The sequence below is a fragment of the Microcebus murinus genome, chromosome 5, assembly GCF_040939455.1.
Source record: "Microcebus murinus isolate Inina chromosome 5, M.murinus_Inina_mat1.0, whole genome shotgun sequence".
Classification (NCBI taxonomy): Eukaryota; Metazoa; Chordata; class Mammalia; order Primates; family Cheirogaleidae; genus Microcebus; species Microcebus murinus.
The window spans coordinates 15,760,181-15,779,387 of record NC_134108.1 but is presented as its reverse complement, the minus strand read 5'-3'; the positions used below and the strand labels follow the sequence as shown (position 1 = coordinate 15,779,387).

Sequence of the window (19,207 nt, the reverse complement as noted above, 5' to 3'; positions counted from 1 at the left end):
TCACAATTCATTGTGATAGGTTACAGATCTTTGACTAGATGTATAATAATATTAATAAAGTTGAGGTCCACTGCTCTAATAGAAAAAGGAACCATTATATGATGTCATAAATAAGCAACACATATACATAAAATTAATTGCCTTTTCACCATAAGAGGATGCCCCCAAAAGATGACATTTCTGTGATCTTATTCCCATTTTGTACATAAATTTTTATTAATTAAAATAATCTCAGACAAAAAAAGGTACAGCCTGAACAAAGAAAAAGTTTTTCATGATGTGTCATGCTCATGTTGTATATACTCTGGTTTGTCCCCAAGGACTGATCTTCACACATTTGTTCCATTTTCTCTTCCAAAAAGTATCATTAGCACCAATTATTTTGTTGTGATATGACTTACCATCGAACATTGGGATTCTGGGAAATTATATCTCTTTCCAAAGCTTCTACTAGGTCCTTATCGTAGCCGGTACTATCAAATTTATTTGTCTCTGGTTCTGTAACTGCAGCAGGTGATTTATTCTACATTGGGAGAAAAAAAATAAGAGCTTTTTGATTGATTCAAAAATTGTATTTTGTTTCTGTGAGTAAGAAACAAAAATTGGGCTGGGTGGGGTGGCTCACACTTGTAATCCTAGTACTCAGAGGCTGAGGCAGCAGGAGTGATTGAGCTCAGGAGTTTGAGACCAGCCTGAGCAAGAACAAGACCCCTATCTCTACTAAAAGTAGAAAAACTAACAGGGCATCATGGTATGCACCTGTAGTCCTAGTTACTCAGAAGGCTGAGGCAAGAGGATTGCTTGGGCCCAGGAGTTTGACGTTGTAGTGAGTGAGCTACCATGATACCGCTGCCCTCTACGCAGGGTGACACAGTGAGATTCTGTCTCAAAAACAAAATAAAACAAAGATTGGACTCAAGCGATATTGGTTTTTCTTTTCTTTTTTTTTTTTTTTTTTTTTGAGACAGAGTCTCACTTTGTTGCCCAGGCTAGAGTGAGTGCCGTGGTGTCAGCCTAGCTCACAGCAACCTCAAACTCCTGGGCTCAAGCAATCCTCCTGCCTCAGCCTCCCGAGTAGCTGGGACTACAGGCATGCACCACCATGCCCGGCTAATTTTTTCTATATGTATTAGTTTGGCCAATTAATTTCTTTCTATTTATAGTAAAGATGGGGTCTCGCTCAGGCTGATTTCGAACTCCTGACCTCAAGCAATCCGCCCTCCTCGGCCTCTCAGAGTGCTAGGATTACAGGCGTGAGCCACCTTGCCTGGCCTCAAGTGATATTGTTTAAAAAGCTAATACACTAGTACAAGTAACAAGGATAAAAGCAAAGTCTCTAAGTCACTCTTCTATATCAATATCCATTTCACACTCAGTTTTTATTTTTACAGAAAAGAGTATGGGCTGGGCACAGTGGCTCACACCTGTAATCCTAGCACTCTGGGAGGCCGAGGCAGGTGGATCGCTCTAAGTCAGGAGTTCAAAACCAGCCTGAGCAAGAGTAAGACCCCATCTCTACTAAAAATAGAAAGAAATTAATTGATAAACTAAAAATATATAGAAAAAATAGCCGGGCATGGTGGCGCATGCCTGTAGTCCCAGCTACTCAGGAGGACAGTTAATTAACTGTGGACAGTTAATCTTGGTATTAATTTTTTTGATGCTAGCCACTAGTTCAATGTCAGATATGTATGACATTTATCTTAATGCTTTAGAGGAGATAAGATTAAAGACAGATGGCTTATTTAGTTAAGACTATATGGCTCAATCTTTAACTACCGACTTAGTCCTCAACAATGCTCCTAACAACATCCCTTTTCATATTCTCGCCACCTTCCAAAAGAGACATCTCAGTTCTTAGGTGAGATTCCTCTCATTCTCTGTGACCACAGTCATTAGAGCCCTGGTTCCCAAACTGTATACCGAGGTAACCAGGGCATGATGGCAAACCTCCCAAGGCACTATAGGAGAATTTAAATTTTTGAGGGAAACACAGTGATAATCTGTTGAACACTGTGTGAACTACCAGCTCAAGGTAGTTTACAATTCCTATTGCTATATTCCTTTTAAATAATGTCATATTTTTGTGAAGCCGGGTTTTTGGAAGTTGTGATAAAAGATATAGTGAGAAAATCAATGTGGAAGAGGAATGAGATGGAATGTTCACTCTGACTGCAAAGTTTGAGAAACTGCAGTGCCCAACAGGTGTTAAGCTGTCAGGACATAAACAAGTTGTTTGAACCTAACTTCTTCATAAATGGATGGATATTCTTTTTGGCCTAGAGGTGCTATATAAAAATTACTGAGATTTCTGTGGATTTTATGAGCGAAGAAAATTTATAAAGCTCTGCATTAGGACAATCATTTACTGTCATGTACTAGAATTGTCACCCAATCCCCATAACATTTTTGTTGCACATGATTCCTTTGTCAATTGGTTCTAATGCCATTATTAATGTCTAGACTTACCAATATTTGTAATATTCAAAGTCTTAGCATCTGTCTCATGATTTGCATATTCAGCCTCCAATACTAACAAAAGATTCCAGGAAGGTACTATGTAACACTTACAAGAGGAGAAGGTAATCTTTTCTTCCAAGTATTTATAAAATTGTTACTCATTTACAGATATTTAACAAGTATCTATTCTGTGCTAGCAGTTATAGGGAAGAAAGAAGACACTGTCCCTGACTATCAGGAACATATAATGTAAGCTCAGGAAGACACAAATAAAAGGTACTTTCTATTAATAGTTATCTTTCTTTTCTCCCACAGAACACAGTGCTGAGGGAATGTTTGCAGACAAAGCAAAACAAATTTAAGCTAGGACAAAAGGAGAAACAGTGCTATAATGGAGTTATGAAATAGCCAAAGGGAACTATGAAATTTCAAATATTGATATATTTAATGGGGTTTATTTAATTAGTTGAACTAGTACAATTTCTTTTCTTTTCTTTTTTTTTTTTTGAGACAGAGTCTCACTCTGTTGCCTGGGCTACAGTGTCATAGTGTCAGCCTAGCTCACAGCAACCTCAAACTCCTGGGCTCAAGCGATCCTCCTCCCGAGTAGCTGGGACTATAGGCATGCACCATTATGCCCGGCTAATTTTTTTAAATAATTTTTTAATACTTTTAGCCATCCAATAAACTTCTTTTATTTTTGGTAGAGATGAGGTCTCATTCTTGCTCAGGCTGGTCTCGAACTCCTGAGCTCAAATGATCCACCTGCCTCAGCATCCCAGAGTGCTAGGATTACAGGCGTGAGCCACTACGCCTGGCCTAAACTAGTACAATTTCTTTTATATACACATCTATTCAATAATTTGCTCTAAGTGAAAATATTAACTAGTAGGAAGAGGAAACAATAGTAAAGGGGTTAAAAAGAACCTACATTCCTTTTCTGACGCTCAAAACACAATTGTACAGATGGATCAATTAAACAGAAGATAAGTCCCTAGGTTTAAAACCAGGTGTTTTTTTGTTCAGTTTTTGGTTTTGTTTTGAGATAGAATCTCTCTCTGTCACCCCAGCTAGAGTGCAGTAGCATCATTATATTTCACTGCAACCCCAAACTCCTGGGCTCAAGTAATCCTCCTTTCTCAGCCTCCCGAGTAGCTGGGACTGTAGGAGCATGCCACCATGCCCAGCTAATTTTTCTGCTTTTTTGTAGAGACAAGCTCTTCCTATGTTGCTCAGGTTGGTCTTAAACTCCTGGCCTCAAGCAATCCACCTGCCTTGGTCTTCCAAAGTGCTAAGATTAGAGACATAAATCACTGTGACTGGTCTAAAAAAGTTATTTTTTAAAGCTGGCAAAATTATAAATACAAATCCATTCCTTACTTAAAACAGTTACTTAGAAATGACAGCCAGGCTTTCACTTCCAGGAAGATGGAGCAGACATACTTCTTTCCACTAAGTAGAACTAAAACCCTTGGGCATTATATGAAAAACAACTACAAGACTTTGAAAGATACAGAGAAGGCAGTAGACTGGCTAAGGAACTCAGATAAGGTGTGAATTCCCTGAGGTTTCTTTTTTTCCCATATGTCCAGACTTGGGACTGCAGAAGCCAGCAACCTGGAAACACAGATACGGATAAATAAATCCCCAACAGATGCCTGCTTTCTCTAGCCAAAGGACCAAGAAAGGAGCAGCCTAACAAGACAGAATCTTTTTTAAAAAATAATTTAAAGAGGTTTATTCTGGGCCGGGAGTGGTGGCTTACACCTCTAATCCTAGCACTCTGGGAGGCCGAGGCGGGCAGATCACTCAAGGTCAGGAGTTTTAAACCAGCCTGAGCAAGAGTGAGACCCCGTCTCTACTAAAAATAGCAAGAAATTAATTGACCAACTAAAATATATATATACAAAAAATTAGCAGGGCACGGTGGCGCATGCCTGTAGTCTCAGCTACTTGGGATGATGAGGCAGAAGGATCGCCTGAGCCCAGGAATTTGAGGTTGCTGTGAGCTAGGCTGATGCCATGGCACTCTAGTCTGGGCAACAGAGTGAGGCTCTGAGTCAAAAATAAATAAATAAATAAAGAGGTTTATTCTGAGCTGAATGTGTGTGACTGATGGCCTAGAGCACATGTTTTCAAGAGGTTGTGAGAAGATGTGCCTCAAGACAGAACATTTAGACAATAATACTCTACTCAAGTCAAGTACCACTAAAGAGCTGTGGCCCCAACCCTACCCAGGGCAGCAAAGGCCAAGTGGGCGGCCTAGACTTTTCACCTTCTTGAGCCTGCAATGAGGTACCTTAAACCCCCACCAGGGTGGTATCAGAGGCTAAATAAGAACTTTAATTCCACTGAGCAGTAACAAGAACCCCTGTCCCGCTCTCCTGCTCCCACCCCCATCCCCCGAGCCCCAGTCAGTGGAGACCACAGAGGGAACCTAGACTTCTACTTCCATTCAGCAGTACTGAGGGACTGGGGAGGTGTCAAAGGAGGACCAGCAGAGAGTCAAGATGAGGCTACCCCCACCACAGTGTCACTGCAGAGCATGTAGAGAACTTTCACCAAAGCTCAGCAGTAATGAGAAGACCCCTGCCCCTAATCAAGGGTCAACAGAGGCCAGCTGGGGAACTTCAGCTGCTACCTCCACCAGGTAATGGTGGCACTCCTACTTTTCCTGCCCAAGCAGTGTTAGAAAATGTCAGATTAGCAGTTCAACTAAGATCTGGAATCTCATAACCTAATACAAAAATGCATAGGTTTCAAATGAAAACCACTCATACCAAGTACCATGAAGATCTCAAACTAAATGAAAAAAGACAATCAATAGATGCCAAGAGCAAGAGGACAGAGAGGTAAGAGTTTTCTGACAGATTTCAAAGCCTACTGAATGCTTTATAAGCAATTATGAACATACTTGAAACAAAAAAATATAAAGACTCAAACAAAATAGAAGACCCACAGAATCCATGCCAACATACATTATCATTAAACTTCTGAAAATTAAAGACAAAGAAAAAATTGAAAGTGATCAAAGACAATCAATACCTTTACTATAGAAAAAAACAATTCTGATAAAAGCAGATTTCCTTTTAGAAACCAAGGAGACCAGAGGAAGTAGCACAATATTTTTCAAGTGTTGAAATAAAAAAAAAAGTCAACACAGAATCCTATACCCTGCAAAAATACTCCAGCAAAGAAAAAATCAAAACATTCTTAGATGAAGGAAAACTAAAAGTATTTTGTTGCTAGGAGAGCAACCCTAAAAAGAATGACTAAAGGAAGTTCTCTAAACAGAAAAGAAACAATGTAAGAAGGAACCCTGAAACAATCAGAAAGGAGAAAAGAACACAGTAAGCAAAGATGTGGCTAAGTACAGCAGGCTTTATTTCTCCTCTTGAGTTTTCAAAATTATGTTTGACAGTTGAAGCAAAAATTATAACACTGTCTGATGTAGTTCTAAATGAATGGAGAGGAAATATTTAAGATAACTATAAATTGGGACGTTAAAACGATATAAAACTAAGATTTCTATACTTCACTTAAATTCATAAAATGATACTACCAGTTCTACACATATATATAATACCTAGAGCAACCACTAAGGAAGCTCTACAAAGAGATAGTCTCAAAAACATTATAGAGAAATCAAAATGGACTTCTAAATAATGTTCAAGTAACCCATGAGGTGGTCAGAAAAAGAATACATAAAAACAAAAAAAGATCATAAAATAAAAAATAAAATGGCACATTTAAGCCCTAATATAATAATTATATTAATGTAAGTGATCTAAATACACCAATAAAAAGAGATTGGCAGGGAGGGGGGCGGGTATTTACATACATAATGAGTGAGATGTGCACCATCTGGGGGATGGTCATGATGGAGACTAAGACTTTTGGGGGGAGGGGGGAAATGGGCATTTATTGAAACCTTAAAATCTGTACCCCCATAATATGCCGAAATAAAAAAAAAAAAAAGAGATTGGCAGAACAGATTAAAAACATGACCTAACTATATGTTGTCATCAAGAAACTTATTCTAGGCTGGGCATGGTGGCTCATGCCTGTAATACCAGAACTTTGGGAGCCTGAGGCAAGAGGATAGTTTGTGGCCAGAAGTTTGAGACCAGCCTGAGCAATACAGCAAGATTCTGTCTCTACAAAAAATAGAAAAATGAGCAGAGCGTGATAGCATCATCATGTAGTCTCAGCTACTTGGGAGGCAGAGGCGAGACAAGCACTTGAGCCTGGGAGTTAGTTTGAGGTTGCAGTGAGCTATGATGACACCACCGCACTCTAGCCTAGCCAACTAGCATAGCACTGTAGCCAATAGAGTGAGACATTGTCTCACAAAAACAAAAACAAAAAACAAAACACACAACTACCATACAATTCAGCAACTGAATTGTATTCCTGGGCATTTATCCCAAATGCCTGTACATGAATGTTTCTATGGCAGCCTCATTTATAATAGCCAAAACTGGAACCAACTCAGATGTCTTTCTATGGGTCAATAAGCAAACTGGTACATCCATGTTAAGTAATATTACTTGGCAACAAAAAGGAATGAACTAGTGATATACATAACAATCAGGATGAATTTCCAGAAAATTGCGGTAAGTGAAAAAAGCTAATCCTAAAAAGTTATAGAGCATATAGGCCGGGCGCGGTGGCTCACACCTGTAATCCTAGCTCTCTGGGAGGCCGAGGTGGGCAGATTGCTCAAGGTCAGGAGTTCAAAACCAGCCTGAGCAAGAGCGAGACCCCGTCTCTACTATAAATAGAAAGAAATTAATTGGCCAACTGATATGTATATAAAAAATTAGCCGGGCATGGTGGCGCATGCCTGTAGTCCCAACTACTTGGGAGGCTGAGGCAGAAGGATCGCTCGAGCCCAGGAGTGTGAGGTTGCTGTGAGCTAGGCTGACGCCACGGCACTCACTCTAGCCTGGACAACAAAGTGAGACTCTGTCTCAAAAAAAAAAAAAAAAAAAAAGTTATAGAGCATATGATTTAATTTGTATACATTCTTGAAATGACATTATAAAAATGGAGAACAGATTAGTGGTTGCAAGGGGTTAAAGGAGGGTTTGGGAGCAGAAAGGTAGTTAAGTGTGCCTATAAACGGTCAATATGAGAGATCCTTGTGATGATGGAATTGTATCAATCAATGTCCTGAGTTTGATACTGTACTACAGTTTTGCAAGATTTTATCATTGGGGAAACTAGGTGAAGGGCACATGGGAGCTTTCAGTATTATTTCTTTTCTTTTTTTTGAGATAGGGTCTTGCTCTGTTGCCCAGGATAGAGTGCAGTGGCATCATTATAGCACTGCAACTTCACAATTCTGGACTCAAGCAATCCTCCTGCCTCAGCCTCCCGAGTAGGTGGGACTACAGGCGCACTCCATGACGCCATAATTTTTCTATTTTTAGTAGAGATGGGCTCTTGCTCTTGCTCAGGCTGGTCTCAAACTCCTGACCTCAAGTGATCCTTCTGCATAGGCCTCCCAGAGTGCTAGGATTACAGTTGTAAGCCATCACACCCAACCAGACAACATGATCTTATATATAGAAAACTCTAAAAGCTCCACCAAAAAATTCTTAGAACTGATCAACAAATTTAATAAAGTTGCGGAACACAATATCAATGTACAAAAATCAGTAGTGTTTCTATACACTAACAATGAATTGGCAGAAAAAGAAATCAAGAAAGCAATTCCATTTATGATAGTTATGCAAATAAATAAAATATCTAGGAATAAATTTAACCAAAGAGGTAAAAGATCTCTACAAGAAAAATCATAAAATATTATTGAAAGAAACTGAAGAAAACAGAAAAAAATGGAAAGACATCTTATGTTCATGGATTAGAAGAATGACTATTGTGAAAATGACCACACTACCAAAAGCAATCTGTAAATTCTATGCAATCCCAATCAAATACCAATGACATTCTTTATAGAAATAGAAAAAAAATCCTAAAATTCGTATGGAACCACAAAAGAACCCATATAGCTAAAGCAATCCTAAGTGCAAAGAACAAAGCTGGAGATATCACACTACCTGACGCCAAAATATTACAAAAAACCATGGTACTAACATAAAAACTGACAGACCAATGGAACAGAATAGAGAACTCAGAAATAAATTCACATATGTATAACCAATTGATTTTTGACAAAGGTGCCAAGAAGATGCACTGGGGAAAAGTAAACAGCCTCTTCAATAAACAGTGCTGGGAAAATTGGATATTCATATGTCGAAAAATTAAACTAGACCCCTATCTGTTACCATATATAAAAATCAACTCAAAATAAATTAAAATCTTATATGTAACACCCCAAACTATGAAACTACTAGAAGAAAACATAGAGATGCTTTAGGACATTGCTCTTGGCAAAAATTTTATGGAGAAGACCTCAAAAACATAGGCAATAAAAGCAAAAATAGACAAATAGGATTATATCAAACTAAAATGCTTCTGCACAGAGTAAAGGAAACCACTGAAAGTTGTGAAGATGCAACCTGCAGAATTAGAGAAAACATCTGCAAATTAGCCATCCAACAAGAGACTAATATCCAGAATATACAAGGAACTCAAACAATAACAACAACAAAAACCCAAATCATCCAATTAAAAAATGGGCAAATAAATTGACAGACATCTCTTAAAAGGAAGACATACAAATGGTCAACAGGGATATGAAAAAATGCTCAACATCATTAATCATCAAGGAAATGCAAACAAAAACCACAATGAAATAGTCACCTCACCCCAATTAGAATGCCATTATCAAAAAGACAAAAAATAACAGATGCTGGCAAGGATTTAGAGAAAGAAGAACTCTTACAAATTGTTGGTGGGAATGCAAATTAATATAGCCATTATAGAAAACAGTATGGAAGGTCCTCAAAAAACTAAAAACAGATCTACCATCTGATCCAGCAATCCCACTACTGGACATATCTAAAACAAAGGAAATCAGTGTGTTGGAGAGATATCTTTACTCCCATGTTTACTGCAGCACTATTCACAATAGCCAAGATATGTGATCAGCCTAAGTGTCTGTCAACAGAAGAATGGATAAAGAAAATGTGAGATGTATATACGCACACGCACATGCACACACACAAACACAGAATACTATTTAACTGTAAAAAAGAACAAAATTCTGTCATTCATGGCAACATGGATAAGGACGTGGAGGACGTTATGTTAAATGAAATAAGCCAGGTACAGAAAGATAAATAACAATTGTTCTCACTCATATGTAGAAGCTAAAAAAGTTTGTCTCATAGATGTAGAGTAGAATGATATTAATAGAGGCTGAGATGGGTTGGGTGGAGATGAGTATAGTCAGAGGTTGGTTAATGGATATAAAAGTATAGCTAGAAAGAAGGAATCAATTCTAGTGTTCTTTAGCACTATAGGGTGACTATAATTAACAACAATTTATTGTATATTTTCATATAGTTAAAAAACAGATTTTGAATGTTCCTAACACAAAGAAATGATAAATGTTTGAGGTGATGGACATGATAATTACCCTAATTTGATCACTACCATTATACATTATGTATGTGTTCTGAATTATCACACTATACCCCATATATATGTATGATGATGTGTCAATTAAAAATAATAAATGCAAAATAAAAAAACAAAGCAATGTCTACACTCAGCTTTTGTAATTAATATAGAAGCAATAATGGCATTAGAAAATCATGATTTTGCAATCAGGGTAGGAATAATTGATTCAGACAAGAATCATTGGATGCCAAAACTAGTAGATGATCAAAAGGTAAACTACAGGACACAAAGAAAAGAAAAAAAAAGAAAAATAAAAATTTATATTTAATAAAAAAAACTAGTAGATGAAATATTGATGAGAAACAGGATATTTACCTAGTCTCAAAGTATCACCCCACAAATTATTACAAAGGGAGAAACAGTAATTTATAGTGGAGAGACCAGGCAGACATCATCTTAACCAAGTGATCCAATTTATTACCAGAAGTAGAACAAACAGACATCCTGTGCCTTCTTACACGATATACTCAGAGGATAAAACACCACACTGGTGGTATTCTTGCCAAAAATGCATAATCTTAATCTAGTCATGAGGAACCATCAGACAAATCCACACTGAGGGACATTCTACAAAATAATTGGCCTATACGCTTCAAAAATGCCAGGGCAAAAAAGGCAAAAGCTGAGGAAATGTTCACATTAAAAGAAACCAAAGAAACATGACAACTAAACACAATGTGTGATTTTAAACTGTGTTCTGATATGAGTAGGGTCGGGGGCACTAAGGTGGGGAAGGTTTAAATGACATTACTGGGATAATTGGCAAAATTTTATAAAGGTCTGTGGATTAGGTAACAGTACTGTATCAATGTAAAATTTATAGCTTTTCATAATTGTAACTTTTTTATGTAAAAGAATGTCCTAGGCCGGGCGTGGTGGCTCACGCCTGTAATCCTAGCACTTTGGGAGGCCGAGGCGGGCGGATTGCTCAAGGTCAGGAGTTCGAAACCAGCCTGAGCGAGACCCCGTCTCTAACAAAAATAGAAAGAAATTAATTGACCAACTAAAAATATATATACAAAAAAATTAGCCGGGCATGGTGGCGCATGCCTGTAGTCCCAGCTACTCGGGAGGCTGAGGCAGTAGGATCGCTGAGCCCCGGAGATTGAGGTTGCTGTGAGCCAGGCTGATGCCACGGCACTCACTCTAGCCTGGGCAACAAAGTGAGACTCTGTCTCAAAAAAAAAAAAAAAAAAAAAAAAAAAGAATGTCCTAGTACTTAGGAAATACACTCTGAAGTATTAAATAGTATAGGGGCTTTGTATTTACAACTTAGTGTTAAATGGTTTAGGGGAAAAAAAAGTTCAGAGAGAGAGAAAATGATAAAGTAAAACAGGCAAAATATTAATAATCAGTAAAACCAGGTAAAGATTATATGGACATTTCTTATACCATTCCTGCAACTTGTATGCTAGTTTGAAATTACATCAAATATAAAGTTACCAAAAAAGCTAAAATATTTGAATGCTAAATGGGAAAAAATCCTAGCTTAGGGGTTTTTTTCAGATAGTTTTACTCTGTCACCCTTGATACAGTGCAGTGGCATCATCACAGCTCACTGCAACCTCCAACTCCTGGGCTTAAGCAATCCTCTTGCCTCAGCCTCCCAAGTAGCTGGGACTACAGGTGCGTGCCACCATGCCTGGCTAATTTTTTTTCTATTTTTGGTAGAGACAGGTTGTCAGTGTTGCTCAGGCTGGTCTCAAACTCCTGACCTCAAGCAATCAGCTGGCCTTGGCTTCCCAGAGTGCTAGGGTTACAGACATGAGCCACCACATCCAGCCACAACTAGGGTTTTATTATAGCTCTAGATAGTTGATAACTAAAACTTATTGAAAGTTGTACAGTCTTCATTTTTAAGATTAATAAATAGCTTTTCATTTATGAAAATCAATAACATTTACCTTTTCCTCTCTTCCTTTATTCTGTTCTTTCTTTTCACGACAACGAACAGCTTTCCCTTTGTCATTGTGAAGATTCGGTGCAGATGAACGGTGAACTCTGACAGCTGTACTTGGGCGGTTACTATGTGGTTTAGAGTCACTGTACTGAGAAGATTGGCGCTTTCTAGGTCCTGGAGAGGGTCTAATCAAATAAAACATCATTAAAATCATAATCAACTCTTGAAGTTGGTCCAAATATGGATGAACACACATAGTGTGCAAGTTAGAGTCTATAAACACAAGACAAGGCTGAACAAACTTGAGGATGCTGAAGTCAAAGACCTAAAATTTAAATTTAGCATAGCTGTTGGTAGTAATTTAATGAGAGGACTGCAGTATTGTTATATTACAGAAATAATGGAGGGGAAGTATTGGTCACTTCTACTTAGAAAGGAAACTTACTGTATATCTAAGATGAATGAAAAATTAGTCTGATTGTTGGAAATTGAAAAGAGCAATTATAAGGAGAGTTTTATCAAAACAACCAGAATACAGTATAAGTGGTGTTCAAATTCACATTTATTCACTAGTATAATATATGCAATTTGGTACCATTTTATTTATTAACAGAATATACAGGTTGAGTATCCCCTATCTGAAATGTTGGAGACCAATAAAGTGTTTTGGATTTTTGATTTTTTCTGATCTTGGAATATTTGCATATACATACCAGTTTAGCATCCCTAATCTGAAAATCCAAAATCTGAAATGCTCCAATGAGCATTTCCTTTGAGTGTGACCTTTGAGTGTCGTGTTGGCACTCAAAGTTTCAGCTTTTGGAGCATTTTGGATTTTTGGATTAGGGATGTTCAACCAACCTCAATCATAATTATTGTATTTTAATAAAATGTAATCATTTTCCCATTTTTAAAAAAATGATATAAACACTAACTATGGATAGTTACAAGAACTCATGTATGGTGCTTTATGTTTGCACACATCATCCTCCTTTCATCGTTATTTCTGTGGCAGAATTCAGAAATCTGAAATATGTATTAGGCTCCTACTGTGCTCCTAGATTTGGTTGGGGTCATTTAAAAGGAGAAAGAAACAAAAAGGAAAGGAGTCCTATTCTCAGATAAACCACAGGACAGTTAAACAGAAAGAAGAAAAGAAGATATGTAAAACTAAGCAAGTATACTAGAACGTGTGAAACAGACCTAGTGCTATGGCAAAGGAAATGGCCTCATGAAGACAAAATAAACTAGGACTGGAAACACAGGAGCTGAACTAAAGAAGGGGGGTGCAACTGGAGCAAGAAAATCAATGAAGAAATGCTAAGAAATAAAAATGAGCTTAATCTATGTAGAGGATTATAAAGACACTAGCCTAACAGAAAGTTGAATAATACGGGATGATACCAAACAGAACGCATAGTTCAGTAAACAGATTTGACTACTGGTTCAAGAGGCTTGGTTTTTGGCTAACTGCCAACAAGGATCCACTGAAAATGTTTTAGAAAGATTAGCCTAATACTGAACAAGATATACTGATAAAGAAAACACAGAAATCAGGAAGATGTTTTTAGGTTACAAATGTTATTGAGACATAAAATGAGGGCTTAGCTTAAGGCAGTAACAGAATCAGAGAGACACACTATTAAAAAACACTCTAGTTGGGTGTGGTGGCTCACGTCTGTAATCCCCAAGCTTTGGGAAGCCAAGGTGGGAGGATTACTTGAGGTCAAGAGATCAAGAACAACCTGGGCAACATAGTGAAACCCCATCTGTACAAAAAATTTAAAAGTTAGTGCACACCTATAGTCCTAGCCAACTCAGGAGGCTGAGTTAGGAGGATCACTTGAGCCCAGGAGTTCAAGGCTGTAGCGTATGATGATGCCACTGCACTCTAGCCTGCGCAACAGAGCAAGACCCTGTCTGTTAAAACAAACAAAAAAAACACTCTTACATATGGAAAGTTGGGAATGAGAATTTGGAAGTGGAAGGATGATAAGGCCAAACCAATGTGTATGTGAAGCAATGATGGGGGTTCAGTTTTAGATTTAAGAACTTGGACAGCCAAGCAGAAATATTCCTGTACAATATACATTGATTTTTTTCTTTACTAGAAAAACAATACAAAATAGACACTGAAATATAATAAGATACAGTTGGCTTGAGGGGGGGAAATGGGCATTTATTGAAACCTTAAAATCTGTACCCCCATAATATGCCGAAATAAAATTAAAAAAAAAAAAAAAAAAGACACAGTTGGCTCTATGTATCTGTGGATTCCACATCTATGGATTCGACCAAGATCAAAAATATTTTTTAAAAGGGATAGTTGAGGCTATATTAAACACATGTAGATGTTTTCTTCTTTTCATTATTCCCTAAATAATACAGCATAACAACTATTTACATAGCATTTACATTGTATTAGGTATTATAAGTAATCTAAAGATGATTTAAATTATACAGGAGGATATGCAGAGGTTATATGCATATACTAGATATAAGGGATTTGAACATCTATGGATTTTGGTATCTGCAAGGGTCCTGGAACAAAGCCCTCATAGATACCAAGGGATGATTATATAAAGAATAAAAAAGTTGCCTATAACTTTACTACTCAGAATTAACCATTTAACATACTAGTCTATTTTTTATATTAATAGTTACCTTTCTTTTTTTTTTTCCCTGAAAGTGCAGCTCTAAATAGTTGCCTTTCAATTAAACAAAATTAGAGCATACACTCCTATATTTTTCTATTATTATATCATGAGACATTTCCTATATCATCACCTCATAAATGACAAGATGGCAATTACATGAAATGTGCCACTTCATCCACTTCTTACTCCTAGCCATTCATTCATTCAAAAAATAATTTACTGTGGATCGCTCAAGGTCAGGAGTTCGAAACCAGCCTGAGCAAGAGCGAGACCCCGTCTCTACTAAAAAATATGAAGAAATTAATTGGCCAACTAAAAATATATAGAAAAAATGAGCCAGCCATGGTGGCACATGCCTGTAGTCCCAGCTACTCGGGAGGCTGAGGCAGAAGGATTGCTTGAGCCCAGGAGTTTGAGGTTGCTGTGAGCTAGGCTGACGCCACAGCCCTCTAGCCCGGGCAACAGAGTGAGACTCTGTCAAAAAATAAATAAAAAAGAATAATAATAATAATTTACTGAACTCCTTCTATTGACAAGTGCTACTCTAGGTATTTGACATAAAATTAAAAATAAATTTACTAAAAAACCTTATTCTCACAGAAGTGTTTGTGGGGGTGGGAGGAATCAACAAAGAAAACAGTACACAGATGATGCTAAGTGCTATCAAGAAAAATAAAGAAGGGAAGAGGAAATAGCACCTTTCTGAGGTTACAATTAAATAGAGACCTGAAGGAGCCCTAGAACATTGGAGCTGAAGAAAAGGCTAGTGAAAGGACCAAGGCATTCCTGTGGTTGGCTTGTTCAAGGAGGCCACACAGCACAGTGCCTGAGGGAAAGAGCTGTAAGAAAGAACATAGGTCACAGAGGCTGTGGGAACTAGATCTCAGAGGGCCTTGAAAGATATGTGAAAACTTTAGGTTTTATTCTTTATTTATTTATGGCAAGATACTTTAGGGGCATCAGCTGACTTTTAAAAGATGTTTTAAAAGAATTACATCTAGGGGCATTTAAGCTATTTCTAATCTATTCTCTATAGGCTTCAATGAACGTCCTTGTGCTCACGTTTTTTTGTGCACAGCTCTAGAAAACAATACTGGATCAGATGAATCTGCTCTTTAAATGGGACTAAACTTTAGGTGATGACAAGATTAGCATTATCAACACAATTGAAGAAAGAATGACTCTCTTAAGCATGAATATAAATGGAGACTAACAGAAAATTAAAGTCTTGGAAGATATCCAGTTAAGGGAGCAAGTAAAACAAATTACAGGAAGAGACAGAAAGATGCAGCAAATAAAGTCAAACTCTCAGGAGAACTTAATAGTAATCCAGGACATTCAAAATCAGGAACAGAATATGTTACTGAAGAAAGCAAGAAGTAACAAGAAGGAATACTTATTTAGGGCTTAACTTCCATTACTCCTGAGAGAGAATTCTCCCGCCTCTGTTTGTGAGATTGAGGAGACCAAATACTTCACTAAATTCAGAATTAACTGATTTTCTACTGGGCATATCCCTTCACTGGAAAGATCTAACCAATAACTGAGAGAAGTTATTGGGATGTTATAGACTGAATGCTTGTGCCCCTGCCCAATTCATGTGTTAAAGCCCCAACCCCCAATATGACTATTTGGAGTAAGGAAGTAATTAAGGTTAAATGAGTACACAGGGTGAGGCCCTGATTTGATACAATTAGTGTCCTATAAAAGACACCAGAGAGCTCATTCACTCTCTCTGCCTTATGAGGATACAAAGAGAGAAGGCAGTCTGCTTAGGAAAAGAGCCCATACCTGAAACCAAGTTGGCCACACCTTGATCTTAGACTTCCTAGCCTCCAGAACTGTGAGAAACAAATTTGTGTCATTGAAGCCACCCAGGCTACAATATTCTGTTATGGTAGCCTAAGCAGACTAATACAAGGACCAAGTGATGATTCTCCAGGAGGAAAGAAATGAGAAAGCAAGTAGAAGTAAAACATATTAACAGGCAAGGAAAAAACAAAAAATAAAAATACAACTTGACTTATCTATTATTTGTTCTACTTCTGAAATTAAGATATAAAATCTTAAATGTGGAAAAATAATCATAAATATGGAAAAAATATTCATTGCACCTTTATTGATAATAATGAATAATTCAATAATTCATTATTGATAATAATGAATAATAAATGAAAACCACCAATAAGAGTATGGTTAATTATGTAGATTAAGTACTACTCAGAAGAGTAGCAAATAACCCTTAAAAAGCAGCAGTGGCACATGCCTATAATAATAGCAATCTGGGAGACTGAGGTGGGAAGACTGTTTGAGCCAGGAGTTCAAGACCAGCCTGAGCAACTGAGACCCACATCTCTATAAAAAATCTTGATTCCATCTATTATGGTAAAAAATAGAAAGATAAAAAAAAAATAGAAAAATTAGCCAGGCATGTGGCACATACAGGCAGTCCTGCTACTCAGGAGGCTAAGGCAGGAGGATTGCTTGAGCTGAAGAGTTTGATGTTGTGGTAAGCCATGATGATGCCACTACACTCTAGCCTGGGCAACAGAGCAAGACCCTATCTCAAAAAAATTAAATAATGTTTACAAAGCAGCGGAGAAAAAGATTTGACATTACTTATCAATCACCAATGTTTACAATACAAACAGCAAATTACTTGACCTATCTAACCGGTTATCAGTTTCCTCATCAGAAACTGGGACTAAAAAAATTAGTACCTACCTTCTAAGGTTGTTCTGAGAATTAAACAATATATGTAAAAGCAATTAACACAGTAACTGGCATACAGTAATTATGCAGTGATTGCTGCCTATTATTTTTCTTTAAAAAGCATACAATGTTGCACAACTACTAGTATGAAAATGAACAATGCACGGAAGACCAGAAGGAAATAAACTGCAATGACCGTGTGATTTCTCTCCTACTTCTATGAATTCTTCTGTTTTTTAATGAGCCTACTGTGCTTTTATTTTTTTTATTTTTTTTTTGAAACAGAGTCTTGCTCTGTTGTCCGGGCTACAGTGCCCTAGCTCACAGCCACCTCAAACTCCTGGGCTCAAGCGATCCTCCTGCTTCAGTCTCCCGAATACCTGGGACTACAGGCATGGGCCACCATGCCCAGCTAATTTTTTCTATATATTTTTAGTTTCCCAGCTAATTTCTTTACTTTTAGTAGAGACAGGGTCTCGCTCTCGTTCAGGCTGGTCTCAAACTCCAGAGCTCAAACGATCCTCCTGCCTCGGCCTCCCAGAGTGCTAGGATTGATTATAGTAGGCGTGAACCACTCCACCCGGCCTACTGTGCTTTTATTAATGAACTATTAAATATAACAGAAAATATCATTTCTATGAAAGCACTTATGAGCAAGGGAAAAATTCAGTAAATATTTAAAAGATATCAGAAGTTAATAATAGAACATTAGTACAGTACTTTTATCTGGATCTGAAGAAAATTAAAGCGGCAAAGAATCAATACCTATTAATTGCCCTTAATCTTAGGAATTTTGGTTTGGGTCTTCTCACAGTGTGACCCATGGACCACTTGTATCAGAATCACCTGCAGATTGCTAAGTTCCACCTGGTATCTATTATATCAGACTGTCTGAAAGTGACGCTCCTAGTTCCACATTTTTAATTAATGTCCCTAAGAGACTATTCTCTATGTTGGCTTGAGAAGGACTACTATGACAGTGCCAGCTTTGTAATTACTATTATAAAATACAATATGTCTGGGTTCAAATCCTAGCTCCACTGGTTATTAGTCTGGTAATATTAGAGAAAAGTTACCCAATTTCCCTACACCTTAGCGATCTTATCTGAAATACAGGGAAAATAAGACTCAGTTGGAAAGCTTATTGTGAGCAATAAATGAAATAACACCTGTAGCCTAAAATAGTTCAGAACATTGTGGGTGCTCAGTATCTAGCACCTATGATTATAAAATACAACCAAAAATCAAGAGTCACAACAAAAGAATGTTAAAACTGAAAAACATCTTAGCAACATCCTAATGCAACCTGGAATGTTTTCTAGAAAGCCATGATACATTCAATATTTAAATATACTATGCAAAATAGGAAACCTATTCTGTCAGTGAAATAGATAACTAACATCCACCTGCACACCTGTCAATTAAAAAATATGCAGTGAAACTAAGCATGATTGGCTATTTACAGCACTTCAGCAAATTACCAGTTCCACTAATTGTTCGTTTGCTGGCACTTGGTAGTAGGAAGCCAGGGAAAAAAATGCTGAAGAAAATTCTAAAATTCATAACATTTTGTCTTTTCTTTTTCTGTGAATTAAAAACTCCATTTCTTTCAATTTTAGCAGCAGTGTAACTTGATGAAAAGCAGTTATTCTGTGATAGCTTGTTTGAGAACCACTGTTGGTCTAACTTCCTCACTTTACATAAAAAAAAAAAAAATCTGTAGCCTAAAAAGGTTATATTATTTTCTCAAAGCTATAAATAGTGGCAAATATAGACACAGATTCCTAGCTCCAGTCTCTTTCTACATGATAGTATTGTCTCTACTACTTTGAATTCATTCATGAAAGCATATCTTCAGATTATTTCCACCTAATTCTATTTATTG

General features: G+C 37.3%; 1 protein-coding gene across 3 annotated transcripts in view; it reads right to left on the bottom strand.

The window, feature by feature from the left end:
• The window catches only part of KATNA1 (katanin catalytic subunit A1), a 40,583-nt gene that overhangs the window by 9,982 nt on the left and 11,394 nt on the right, over nt 1-19,207 (bottom strand). For all 3 annotated transcript variants that reach the window (XM_012759704.2, XM_012759703.2, XM_076002874.1), the window contains 2 exons: nt 11,958-12,138; nt 402-523 (listed from right to left, as the gene is read on the bottom strand). In XM_012759704.2, the coding sequence (XP_012615158.1) occupies nt 402-523; nt 11,958-12,138 (303 nt within the window). The remainder of the gene's footprint in view (nt 1-401; nt 524-11,957; nt 12,139-19,207) is intronic.